Genomic DNA, 11,852 nt, shown 5'->3' with positions numbered 1-11,852 from the left:
GCCGGACGCCTCAGGCAGCTTCTGGGACCACGGAGTCTCTTGTGGCCGCGCCTTCTGCTCCTCTCCGGCCTCGGGCCCCCCGCGGCCGCCTCAGGGTCTGTCTGTCTCCTTGCTCCCAGACCCACCGCCTTCTCCTTCCAACCACCACCTTCTCCAGTATCGTGAAGCTTTAGCTTTTCCCAGTGACAATGTAAACGCGACACACGTCCAGGGCCAGTTCCAAGGAGGAAATTCAATGACCCCTTGAAAAGGCCACAAGAGCCCGGAGCCCCGGGGGGCGTAGTGTCACTGCTGGCCGTCCACCCGGAGCCCAGAGCCCGGCCAGGGGGCCCTGTGGACCTGCCCCATGCCGACCCCGTTCCGGCAGCCTCCATGCCCTCGGCCCGCACCCGCCGGGGCCCGTCTGCATCCGCAGCTCCTGTGGGCCCCGGCCCCGCTTTCCGACCATTTCAGGGGTGTCATGGGTGAGAGTGCGTGTTGTCACTGTGCCTGCAGAAGCTCCCCTGCTCTCCGTCCCTAGAACCCCGGAGTCTCACCGCTGGTAGCACCCCCTGCCCCGCCAGGTCCCCCGGTTCTTGAACCCCGGCCCGGCTGTGACGAGGACATGGCAGGCACCCCGGGCACACCGACGCGGAGGCTGGAGGGCTGCGGAGCACGGCTCGGCCGCCCAGGGCGTGGGTGCCGTCTGCTCCCGCCCTCCCCAGCCTCCCCACCGTGGAGAATCCCAGCTTCCTGCGCCGGTTTCTTCACGCCCCCCAGTCAGCACACCCCGAAGTGCAGATGGCTGACTGCTCGCTGCTGGCCCAGTCGAGGGCGCCGGGCACCGCGCTCCGGCGGGCCCTGGGGCAGATGGTGAGCCGGGCGCTGGCTCCACTGCGCGGTGGCCTCGTGGGATGTTCCGGCCACTGCCACGACATTGCTGCCTCTGGGCCTGGCCCCGGGCCTTCTGGGAGCCCAAGCTGGGGAGTCAGGCCCCCCGCTTCCCCATGCCCACGCTGCTGGCAGACGCTGCAGCCGGAGGCCCTCGGAGAGCATGGCCACAGGTCGGGGCTCAGCGGCGGCTGAGTCTGAGCCTTGGGGGATCCTGACCTCCCCCCTATCCCGGCCTGGTCCCAAACTCCAAGCCATGCTGCCACAAAGCCCACGGCCTCAGAGGCGCAGCCAGGGACCCCGTCACTGGTCACTGGCACAGGTAAGGACACTCTGGGAGGGGAGGGGAGGAGCTGCAGGGCCCGGGGCCACGCCTGAGGAGAGGGGACGCTCCAGCACCGCCCGGAGCACGTCCCACCCGGCAGCACAAGGTGGGCAGGGTGGCTCACACCTGCGGCCAGCAGGGTCCTGAGGGACCGCCCAGCCGGAACGACTGGCAGCTCTGGCCGAGCAGTGGAAGGAGCAGAGCTGGAACCTGAGGCCACCAGCCCTGGCCCAGCGGGCTCTGGGCGCCGTTCACAGGCACGACCGCAGCCTATGCCGGCGTGGAGGAAAGTGGGGGGTGGCCTAGGCCGGGGGAAGGGAGGCGGGTGACAGGAGCCACCCCAAGGCTGAGGCCCCTCTGCCCAGGCCCCGGGTGTGTGGTTGGTCTTTGGAACGTCCAGCCCAGACCCTCTGAACACTGCTGTTCTGCTCAGGCCCCGCCGAGCACGTCCCTCGAGTGAGCCCAGCAAAGACCCAGGCCTAGGGAGCCGACCCTGGGGACAAAGCTACTGACGGTCTGAACAGAGAGGGCCTGGTCCGTGACCCACCCCCAGCTCCTGAAAACAAGGCAGAGGCTGGGGGAGCGCTTCGCCTCACCGGTGACAGTGGCCCCTGGGTGCAGCCACGGGAAGAGTGGGCGCCCCCGCGTGCACACACACTTGCATACCCAGGCGTGTGCACACGCGCCCACAAACGCATTCACACCCGCACGCACTCGCATGCCCACACGTGCGCGCACACCCACCCACGCGTGCGCTACCTTGTTGAGCTCCTCGATTCTCCGGATCAGGTACGGGTTGCTGGACGAGTTCTCGAAGTAGACGTAGTCTGCAAACAGGCAAGGCAGCGTCACCAACAGCAAGGCACTACCACGCGAGCCTGCCACCGCCCCAGAGCCCGGGGGACCCGACCCCGCACGCGCTCACGCCCTCCGGCAGGGAACAGGCGTGAAGGGAGGGGCTGAGGCCTCCACGCCTGCAGGGAGAGGATGGAGCCAGAACCACGTGGCCGGTGCTGAGGGGAAGCCAGCGACGAGGTGGCAGGGGCCAGCAGCCCTCCCCGCCCTGCGGTCCCAAGGCCAGCTGCCCCCAGGAGCTCTGACCCTCCTAGCAGAGGCCGGGGGCCAGGACAGCACCAGCCCGAGACCGTGGCAGACACCAGAGGGTGCCGGACCCAGGCACCTGCACACGCACGCCCCCCAGCACCCCTCCACCTCCCTGGGCTGAGTGAGGCCGGCACGGCACCGGGAGGCCCAGAGGCCACCGCCCCCGACTGGCAGGTGTACACAAACCAACGCCACGTGCTCTTGTTTCTCACAGGCCCCAAGGGGGGGCTGGCAGTCTCCCAGGAACTCCCGAGAGGCCCACAGTGGGAAGCCCAGGATTCCACAAGGCCGCCCAGCTGCCAGCCTGCCTGCCACCTGGCCCAGGTCCCCAGCAACCTGCACCAGGAAGGCCTTCCCCTGCCCCTTGCCGCCCACGGGGGACCCCAGACATTTGCCTCAGCTGAAATCTGGGTAAAGCCTGGATGTGGCCCAAACGCCCACAACAAGGCCCCGATGTGGCAAACTGCGGTAAGGCCAGCAAATGCCAAAGGACCCCGGCTGGCCTTGTCCACACGGGAGGTCCCCGCTGAGCTGCCCGAACCCCGTGGAGGAGCCTCCTGCGGCACACACATACCTGTGGGCAAATACCCGTGAGAACACGTCTGCGGTGCGCACCCACGAGGACACACCCCCGGGCACACCCGCGGCGCATACGGTGACACCGCCCCGGCCTGGGCTGAGGACGCGGCTGGGGGGCCGGGCGTTGCCGTGAGCCGCCAGACCGGGAGTGAGGCCGTGGGCGGCTCGCACAGGTCCCCGGCGTCCCGGGAGGGGCCGTTCTCAGCGGACACCATGGCCATGCTGCGCAACACGTAAAAACACGGGGACCACTGAGCCATCCCCACGGGGCGCTGCCCTGAACCCGGTGTAGACGACACTGCAGTAAAGCGGTTTCCGCTAAAAGCTCTCGTGTCCGTCACCCAAGCTTTCCCCAAAGGACTAGATAAAAACCACACCACACCCGAGCCAACGGCCCACGCACGCCCCAAACTGGAACCGACCCGGAGCCCCCCGCCAGCGGCCACCGACGGAGCCGCGGGGACTCCGTCTGTCCGTCTGTCCGTCTGTCCATCTGTCCAACGGCAGAGTCCCCGCAGGGCGCCGGTGCTCTGCGGGTCACACACACGACGGCTGCGTGTGGCGCCTGAGGCCGGGGCGGGCCGGGGCGACCACACGGGACCTGGGGGACCGGGCTGTCCCCAGCCGCGGTGGCAGTTACGTGGCGGCACACACCGTCTATGCCCGAGGAGACGGACCTCAGTGCCAGCACTGACGGCTCAGCAAACATGGAGCCGACGGCAAGCAGGAGAGAAGGGAGGACACGCGGGGGCCCCCGGGGGGCCGTGGATGGCAGACCCCACCCACGTCAGCAGGGGGAGGCACACGACCATCACAGCCCCGAGGCGCGAGGCTCCCGCAGGAAGGGCGTGGCTGAGCCTGGCGGAAGCGGGGCGCACGGGGCTGGGGGGGAGCCTGACAGCCCGCCAAGGAAAGAGGGAGACCTTCCAGGCCAGACGGCTTCACCAGCACCCAAGGGAGACAAAACACTGGTTCCACTCGCCTCTCCCAGAAAGAAAGGGAGGGGACACCCACCAGCTGGCTTGCGGGGCCCACGCCACCCACCCCGCAGCCAGCACACAGGCCCACCCCACACCTCACGAACGCGGAGCCGAGTCCGCAAAAAAGCCACGAAGCAGAGCCAGCGACCGGTCAGGACGGCCGCCACGGGCTCCTCGGGACAGACGGCCTGCCCCGGGGTCCTCTGGGGACACGCTGCTCCGACACTGAAAATCGAGGCGACTGAGCCAACGAGAGCCGGGTGACCGACCGTCTCAGCAGAGCCACGCGCCTGACGACAGCCACGCACGCTCCGAGAAACCGCTTGCGCTGACCACGGGCAGCAGGGGACGCCGGCCTGGCAGGAGGCAGCTGCGGAAAACCCACGGCGAGCAGCACAGCGGACCACGCCCGGGACACCCCCTGAGAGGAGGCTGTGGCCATCAGGGCACTGCGCCCCTCGCAGGCTGGCCACCGGTGAGTGGGGCGGGGAGGACAGTGCCGAGTGGAGAGCACAGAGCGACCACGTGTGCGGACACGTTTCTGTGGAAACTCGGGGTCTCTGGAGAGCTGCAGACTCCACGTCTGAGGCTCAGCAAGGCCGCAGGGCGCAGGAGTGGGGCAGGGCCACCCACCCAAGTGCCAGAGCACGCGGCACGGCCAGGCGGACGCGCAGCCCCCGGCCCGCATGCCCCCCAGCTCCTGCCCACGGAGCCAGACGAAGCGCAGCGAACGAGCACGACCTTCCGGGCGCTGCTGTGCTGACGAGAACCGCGTGGGCCACGGCCGGCACCTGCTGCACGTGGTTCTGCCGTGGAGCCCATCGCGGACGCCTAGCCGGATGGGGGGCGTGCTGCGCAGGGAGGGGCCCCCCTCGCCGACTGCACCGTGCGAGCGGTCAAGGGCAGCGCGGCTGGCCGGCCGCCCACGCCCTGCATGGTCCAGGAAGCCCGGCCCTCGCGTGGCTCGGGGAGGCCCCTCAAAGCTCTGAAGCGGCTGCCCTGGGGTTGGGGCCCCACAGTCTGCGCTAACGATGTGATCTGTGCTGGGGCCAGAGGTCAGCTTGACCTTCGAAGGGCTGGAGACGGAGTGACCCAGGCGAGACACACCGGTGGTCAGTCACGACAACGCAACCCACCTTGGACAATCGCCCTGGACGTGAAGGCCGGGGGAGCCACACTCCCGCAGCACAGCCCAGGGCTGCAGAGGGGTGGCCGCGTGCGCCTGGCCCCTGCCGGCCTGCTGCTGTGGCCGTGACCCGCGACCGTGGCTGCCGTGGCTCCTATGGGGCTTTGGGGACACAGAGCCCGGGGATGGTCCCCGGCCGAGCGCACCCTGGGGCGCACGGCGGATCCAGCCGGTCCCCGTGCGTGTGGGGCCCTTGGCGGTGGGCGGTCCGGAAGGAGACGCTTCCTGTGCGCTTGCGACAAGGCCCACGAGAACCGCAGGGCGAGCGCGGAACGCGTGGCCTGTGCCGTCACGCGGCAGCGAGGCGGCCGCAGGAAGCGCCTGGCGAGCCCAGCTCATCCGTCGCCGGAAGGACCCGCCACAGCCCACGTTCGCGTGACGCCGCCGCACACAGTCTCCGGTGGGTCCGCGAAGGGCCACGTGCCCGCGGCAGACCCGCCTGCACCGCCGGCTGCTCCGCCCTCCGTCTGAGCACAAGACGTGGCCGCGCGTGACCGCTGCGCAGGCCGGTGGGGCTCAGCCAGGCGTCCAGTGAGGTCCGAGGGCAGGCGGAGCTCGTTGCCGACACGGCTGGCTCCGAGGTGACACACTCGAACGCCTTCCGCTAACAGCACCAGCGAGTCCCACGTGGGTGATGACAGACAGGCCTTCAGTGCCTCGCACCTGCTCCCACGTGGGACATGTGAGTCGTCACGAGAACCAGCTCACGTGGTGACAGAGGTACGAAGTCTGTGGCCCGGGGCCCAGGGCAGCGGCTGGTGTGCTTCGGTCTGAGCCTGGAGGGCTGCAGTGTCCCCATCCCGAAGCCCGAAGGCTTAAAGCCCAGGTGTGCCCGGGCCCGAGGTCAGAAGACGGATAGTCCAGCTCAGAGGTGCCCTCCCCACTCCGTCCTGTGCCGGCCCTTGGCGGCCTGGGTGGCACCGCCTGCATGGGGACGGCAGGTGCACCGTCACTGCCTCTAACCATCTCCTCCGGGGACAGCTGCCAAGACACGCCCCGAGATCACACATCACCAGCCGTCGGGGCCACGGCAGCCCAGTCAGCTTCACCTGAAGTCCCCGTCACATCTTAGCGGATTCCACTTCGGTCTGCACTGAGCCAGTGTCCCCAGCTGCCCTGAAGTCAGTGCACTTGGCCCAGGGTGTCACGCAGCCCGCAGGCTGGTTCAATAACCAGAGGACTGGGCACGCTGCCGCCTCGCCGAGGCCGGGGTCCTGGCCACAGCCCCCAGGACCCGCACCCGGGCCCCACTCCTGCCCCCGGCAGCTGACCTCCCCACACACTCCTTCCTCTCCAGCGGCTGCAAACACGGCTTGGCGTGTTCCCTTCGGTGCACAGTCTCCCCGCTCGGCTGAGACTGAGCTCCTCAGACACTCCGACCGGGCCCACGGGCCCCGACCCTGTGATGACACGCACTCTGAGCAGCCCTCTCCGGCCGTTCCCTTCTCGCCAGGTGGGTCTGCGTTAGCGCCAACGCACGCCGTGCGCCGTCGGCACAGCTGCAGCGCCGTGTCAGCCGAGGGTGTGACGCCGCACACGCCACGTGGTGCTGGAGACCGCACGCCCTGGTGGGGGCAGGGCACTCTGGGAAGCCACCGCGGACACCCACCCCTGGCTCCACGTGGCTTTCACACAGCGTAAAGGACCCTCTTTCGATTCTGTCGGCCATCCTCAGTTTGCGAGGCGCAGTGAGGGGCAGTGGCCGCAGCGTGCCACTCCTGTGTGGCAGGACTCAGCGCTGGCCGGACTGCCAGCTCCCGGGCTCGCGGGCAGGCTGAACAGCTTTCAAAGGACAAAGCTGGAGGGCCACCGTGACCCGCCCGCAAGCTGAAGTCACAGCAGCCTGGCCGCCTGTACCACAGAGGGACACACGCAGACCAGTGGAGAAGGGGGCCACCGGGCAAAGCAGTCGGACACGAGCAATGGCAACCGGACAGCAAAACACAACACAGACACCCGATCCTCGCCTCCGCCTCCCACGAAGACAGACTTCTGGGGTCACAAACGTCGGAGTAAAGCCCCAAAACGTAAAAGTTCTATGGGAAAAGAGAATAAACCCTTCGTGACCTTAGGTCAGGCAGGTTTCACAGATACACAGAACGCACAAATCACGAAAAAGAAAAGTCTGCAAAAAACCACATCTGATAAAGGGCCCAAACATGGAATGCAGGATGTAGTACAAACCCTCAGAACTCAACGAGAAGAAAGCGCGTAGCTCTGCTCGGAGAACCGGGAAGACGCGTGCGGACGCCTGACCGAGGACACGGGGGCGGGGAGATGGCGAGGGACACGCGAGACGTTCCCGACAGCACCGTCCCTGGGGAAACGTGGACCAACCCTGCTGCAGTTGGCTCGCCTGTGGACGCGTGCGGACAGGAAGGGCCACGTGCTGGGGGTGACCGGGGGCCAGGACGCAGCACGTGGTGGCCACTGGGGGACACCGGTCAGCTGCTCCTGGAGGCGAGCATGCGCTTTCGAGTTCGAGCACACGGCCCAGGCCTGGACTGCTGTCCACGCAGCCTGAGCTGGGGTGTGCCGGCTCTGCCGGCATCGGCGGGCACGAGCCATCGCTCCCGGGGCACAGGCCCGGGCGCCACCAGCCCCTGGTCCATCCTCGTCGCCGATGGGCGCGTCACTGTCTTGTGGGGCTTTCTGGTGGACGCCTTGTTCGGCACACACAGCCGAGTCTCTGACCGAGCTCAGGACACCGGCCTGGGGCTCAGGCTCAGAGGACCTCACGCAGCCCACGGTGCTCGGGGAGGCACACCCAGCCTCCGAGCGCCCCGGACACCGAGGGCACGTAAGTGCGTGCGCAAGGCCACCTTCAACAGCGAAGTCTCCAACGAAGATCCGGAACGGGCGCAAATGCAGGCCGGACAGGCCAGGAGAGGGACGCTCGCCCGCAGGGACTCGCGTCCTGTCATGTGGGAACTGGGCATGCCGGGCCCCGCCCCCGCACGGCGGCTCGAGTGACCCCACGTCCCCCTGGACACGGCTGCTAGATGAAGGGACAGAACAGTCCCTACCTGGACCCCATCCCCTGCCGTCCCCCATGGCCCTGCACCCGCCACGCAGACGGGCCGTGGGCCCACGCCCAGCCCCGCTGGGAGCACGTCCGTCCGACAGAGCACCGCCAGGCTGTGCTGGCCCTGGTCCCCTCGCATGGCCACAGGTGACCCCGGGGCCTCCACGCCCCAGCGTGGCCCGGACTGTCCACCCTGCCTGGGGCCCACACACCCTGCCTCGGTGACCCCACCTGCAGCGAGGGGCAGGGAAGCAGGCACCCCGAGCTCCAGGGGTGCCCTGAGGGTGGGAGTCCCTGTTGCACACAGCCCCTCATCACCACGAGGGACTTGGGATCCTGAGCCTGGCCAGGCCCCGCTTGGGCGTGCGTGTGGGTGACGCGGGGCGGGGGGAGTCCTGTGGAAGGCAGCCGGGGACACCGGGCGGAGGCGCGGAGGCCAGAGGCTCCCGGAGCGCAGGGCCGGGCTGCCGGCCTCCCCGGCGCTCACCCCACCGCATGGAGTCGTGAGCGGTCTCGGGCGGGCGAGGCGCACGGGCCGCTCCACAGGAGGACCGTCTCCCGGGGCAGGGGCTGGAGATGGTCGGGGGGGTCGGGCCCAGGGCGAGCGGACACAGGCGGTGTCCCCAGGTGTCCCACCGCAGGGAAGGAACCTGGCGCTGCAGGGGCCCGGCGAGTGTGCGTCCCGTGGGCGCCCGAGGCCACCAGCTGCAGCAGGCATTCGAGGGACCGGGCACAGAGCGGCCCCACCTGCGGGCCACACATGGACACACAGGGTAGAGCCCTCTCAGCCCAGACCCAGGAAAATGCGGGTACACCTGCTGCCCTGAAGACAGCCAGGCGGGAGCAGGCACACAAGGGTGCAGGGCCGCGGGCTGTGGGCACCGGGGCAGGACAGTCCAGGATGTCCCAGCCCCGAGCAGGCACACTGGGGCTGGGGCCTCAGGGTGCTTCTTCCTGGGAGTCGGAGCACAAACTGGCGGGGTGCGCCCCCACTTCAGCGGGAGGCAGCCTGGAGGGGGCACCCTCTTGCCGGCGAGTCCATGTGACCTGGCGGCCTGGGAAGGCACCGTAGAGACCCCGAGGGGCCCACCCCCCGGGGCCAGGCGTGAAGGGCTCCTGAGCGACAGCTGCTTCTTTAAAACCCAAGAGCTGAAGAGCCCAACTTTTCTCTCAAAGCCACCAGGAGGCCCCAGTGGGCACAGCCACCCTGTGGGGCTCCCCACACCCCACGCCCTGCCTAGGGCCCCAACGTGCGGGGGCAGCTTGGGTGGGCCCCAGGCGAGCACGTTTAAAGTTGGGGACTCGCATCCCTGCTCGAAAGCTTAGAATAAGCCACAGAACAGAGCGGCGTTCCCCACGGCGGACGCAGCCCAGGCCGGGGGGAGGGGCCCCATGCGGGCGTGTTCCTGTCACTTTCTCAAAGTATATTTTTAAAAAAGCAAACCACCCAAAAGAACGGGTGTTAAGTTCTTGCAGCAGAAGAAAGAAAGAAAAACCTGCGGGAAACAGTTCCAGCCTGTCAGTCACACGCGTGGCCAAACATCGGCCGGGCACCTGGGCACGGCACGTGCAGAGGACAGTGCCCACGGCAGGCCCTCGGGAGCACAGGGCCGAGCAGAGGTCGCAGACCCTGACCTGCCACCCACATCCGGCCCTGCCTGCCCGCCACGCCCACAGCCGCAGCCGACAGAAGGCCTCTGTCCACGGCCAGGCCTCTGCCCTGCAGACAGCCCGCCAGGTAAACCGAATGCCCAGAGAAGGCGGACTCCCGCAGGCTCCCACACCGGCGTGTCCCGTGCAGCGCCTGGGGCGCACCTGTGCCGAGACCGTCTACCCGAAACCCCAGTTCAGCTCGTGTCCTGCGGAGTCGGGCGCCTTCGGAAAAGGCTGCTCTTGGGGCCCAGTAACGATGGGGGTCCCTTCCCAGACCGCCCCTGCGGGGCTCCCCCAGGCCACAGCCCACATAGGGCAAGGGGCCCGTCTTCCTGGTGCCCCTCCCCGGGCAAGGAGCACCTAGAACAGGATGCTGACCTGCCACCACCCCACCCACTGTGACCGCCAGCCCTGCAGGACCCAAGGGACAGCCCTCAGGGTTCCTGACCACACACCAGGGCTAGATGCAGCTTCTCCCACGGGGACCGACAGGGAGCGCCACTGAAGACGAGCTCCCGGGTGGGACTCCAGGACACCCTCACAGGGGCACGGGCAGACCGGGGGCCGGCCAGGCCTCCCCCGGAGGAGCCACCGCAGGGCAGAGATCCTTGTCCACACCTCGGGAAGCTGAGGCAGGGAAGCTCTGGGGGTGGCCAGGCCCCCGCCGAGTTCTCAGCCCATAGGAGACCTGAAGGCCAAGCGACATAGTTCACACGCCGAGGAGGGACCCCGAGTTGGGGTCCAGGGCCCAGAGCCTGTGTGGGGTGGGGAAGGCTCCCCTGGGGACAAGCCCCCGCAGACAGGTGGTAGAGGGCCTGCTGCAGCCCTGCCTGGGCAGGGGTGAAGGCACAGGGCTGTGGGCCTTGGGCCCCCGGCCGACCCTGCCTCTCCCCGGCCTCCACGTGTCTGTTCTGGTCACTCCTTCGGCCAACACTCAGACTGCGGTGGGAGGGTGAGGCTGTGGCTGCCTGACGGCCTTCTGAATGGTGACCTCAGGGGAGCAGCGGGTGGGCGGGGGGCCACCAGGCCTTGTCAGCAGAAGCCACTGGGCCTCGCACGGGGGGGGGGGGCTGCGCTGCAAAAAGTGACCCATGGGAGTGCACAGAGGCAAGGAGGAGCCCCGAGCTGGGCACCTGAGGGTGGGGGTGTCAGCCTTGGGGGTGGCGGTAATGGGGCCTTCCCAAAGGTGTGTGACAAAGCACCTCCCATGGTGACACTCCTGCCTCCCAGGTGGGAGATGGACAGGCCCTCTCCCTTGTAGGACTCCTGCACCCCTGCTGAGTGTGACCTGCAGGGGCCTGCTGCCAAGTGGGGGGCCGGCCCCCTTTCAGTAACCTGAGGCTGAGGGCAGGGGAAGGCCCGAGTGCTGGCAGGTGCTGGCGGACCCACTGCTCAGTTGGGGGCCTGGCTGGCTGGAGGCAGGCACCCTGGACACCCAGGGGTCAGCTGGCCAGGGAGGCGGCAGAAGTGGCCTGGGAAGGAGGCCGGTGCTGCTCCTGCTGGACACGCTCAGCCAAAGGTGGGCGAGCAAGGGTGGGCGCTGGCGGAAAGTGGGCACGGGCCCCCATCTCCCTGGGGAAGAGCTGCCGGAGGATGGGGTTGGAATCCCATGGAAAAGCAGGGCCACAGAGTCCCAGAGCCCCCACCCCACCAAGAGGGACAAGGCCCCAGGCTGGGGGCTTCCCGGGGCCCCAGTAGGAGAAAGCCGCCAGGGCCTGGGCCAGGCCAGCACAAGTCCCATCAGGGCCTAAGAGGGGCAGGGGGCCGCTGGCCTGTCTCCCACCCTGGCAAAGCACCTCGCTGCTGCTCTGGGGTGCTGGAGGCAGGGAAAAGTTTGGGGGTGCCTTGGAAGCGCGCTGCTGAGGACCCCCAAGGGATCCTGCTGGGGAAGCCCCCAAACACATGCAGCTCTCAGGCGCCCTGGGCTGGGCGAGGAACGCGGCCCAGGCCCGGGGGTCCCCATCCCCAAAGGGCCCACTGCCCCAAGCACTGCGGCCAGCCCTGCAGACCCGGGTAGGGACCCCCGCGACCCCGCGACTCCTGTTTCAGAGGGGAGCAGCCAGCACCGCACAGGGCCACGTGCTCCTGCTCGCGGAGGGGGCCGCCAGGCCCAGAAGGATCAGCGCCGCG

General features: G+C 68.7%; 1 protein-coding gene across 1 annotated transcript in view; it reads right to left on the bottom strand.

The window, feature by feature from the left end:
* MTA1 (metastasis associated 1) overlaps positions 1 to 5,843 on the bottom strand; it is a 23,211-nt gene extending 17,368 nt beyond the window's left edge. The window contains exons 1-3 of the mRNA XM_025042134.1: positions 5,708 to 5,843; positions 4,995 to 5,378; positions 1,955 to 2,022 (exon numbers count right to left, since the gene is read on the bottom strand). Coding sequence (XP_024897902.1) covers positions 1,955 to 2,022; positions 4,995 to 5,378; positions 5,708 to 5,843 — 588 coding nt within the window. The remainder of the gene's footprint in view (positions 1 to 1,954; positions 2,023 to 4,994; positions 5,379 to 5,707) is intronic.
* Positions 5,844 to 11,852: the final 6,009 nt, after the last annotated feature.

Source organism: Pteropus alecto, unplaced genomic scaffold, assembly GCF_000325575.1.
Source record: "Pteropus alecto unplaced genomic scaffold, ASM32557v1 scaffold8, whole genome shotgun sequence".
Lineage (NCBI taxonomy): Eukaryota > Metazoa > Chordata > Mammalia > Chiroptera > Pteropodidae > Pteropus > Pteropus alecto.
Note: the sequence above shows the minus strand (reverse complement) of the source record. Positions and strands in the feature narration are given on the sequence as shown.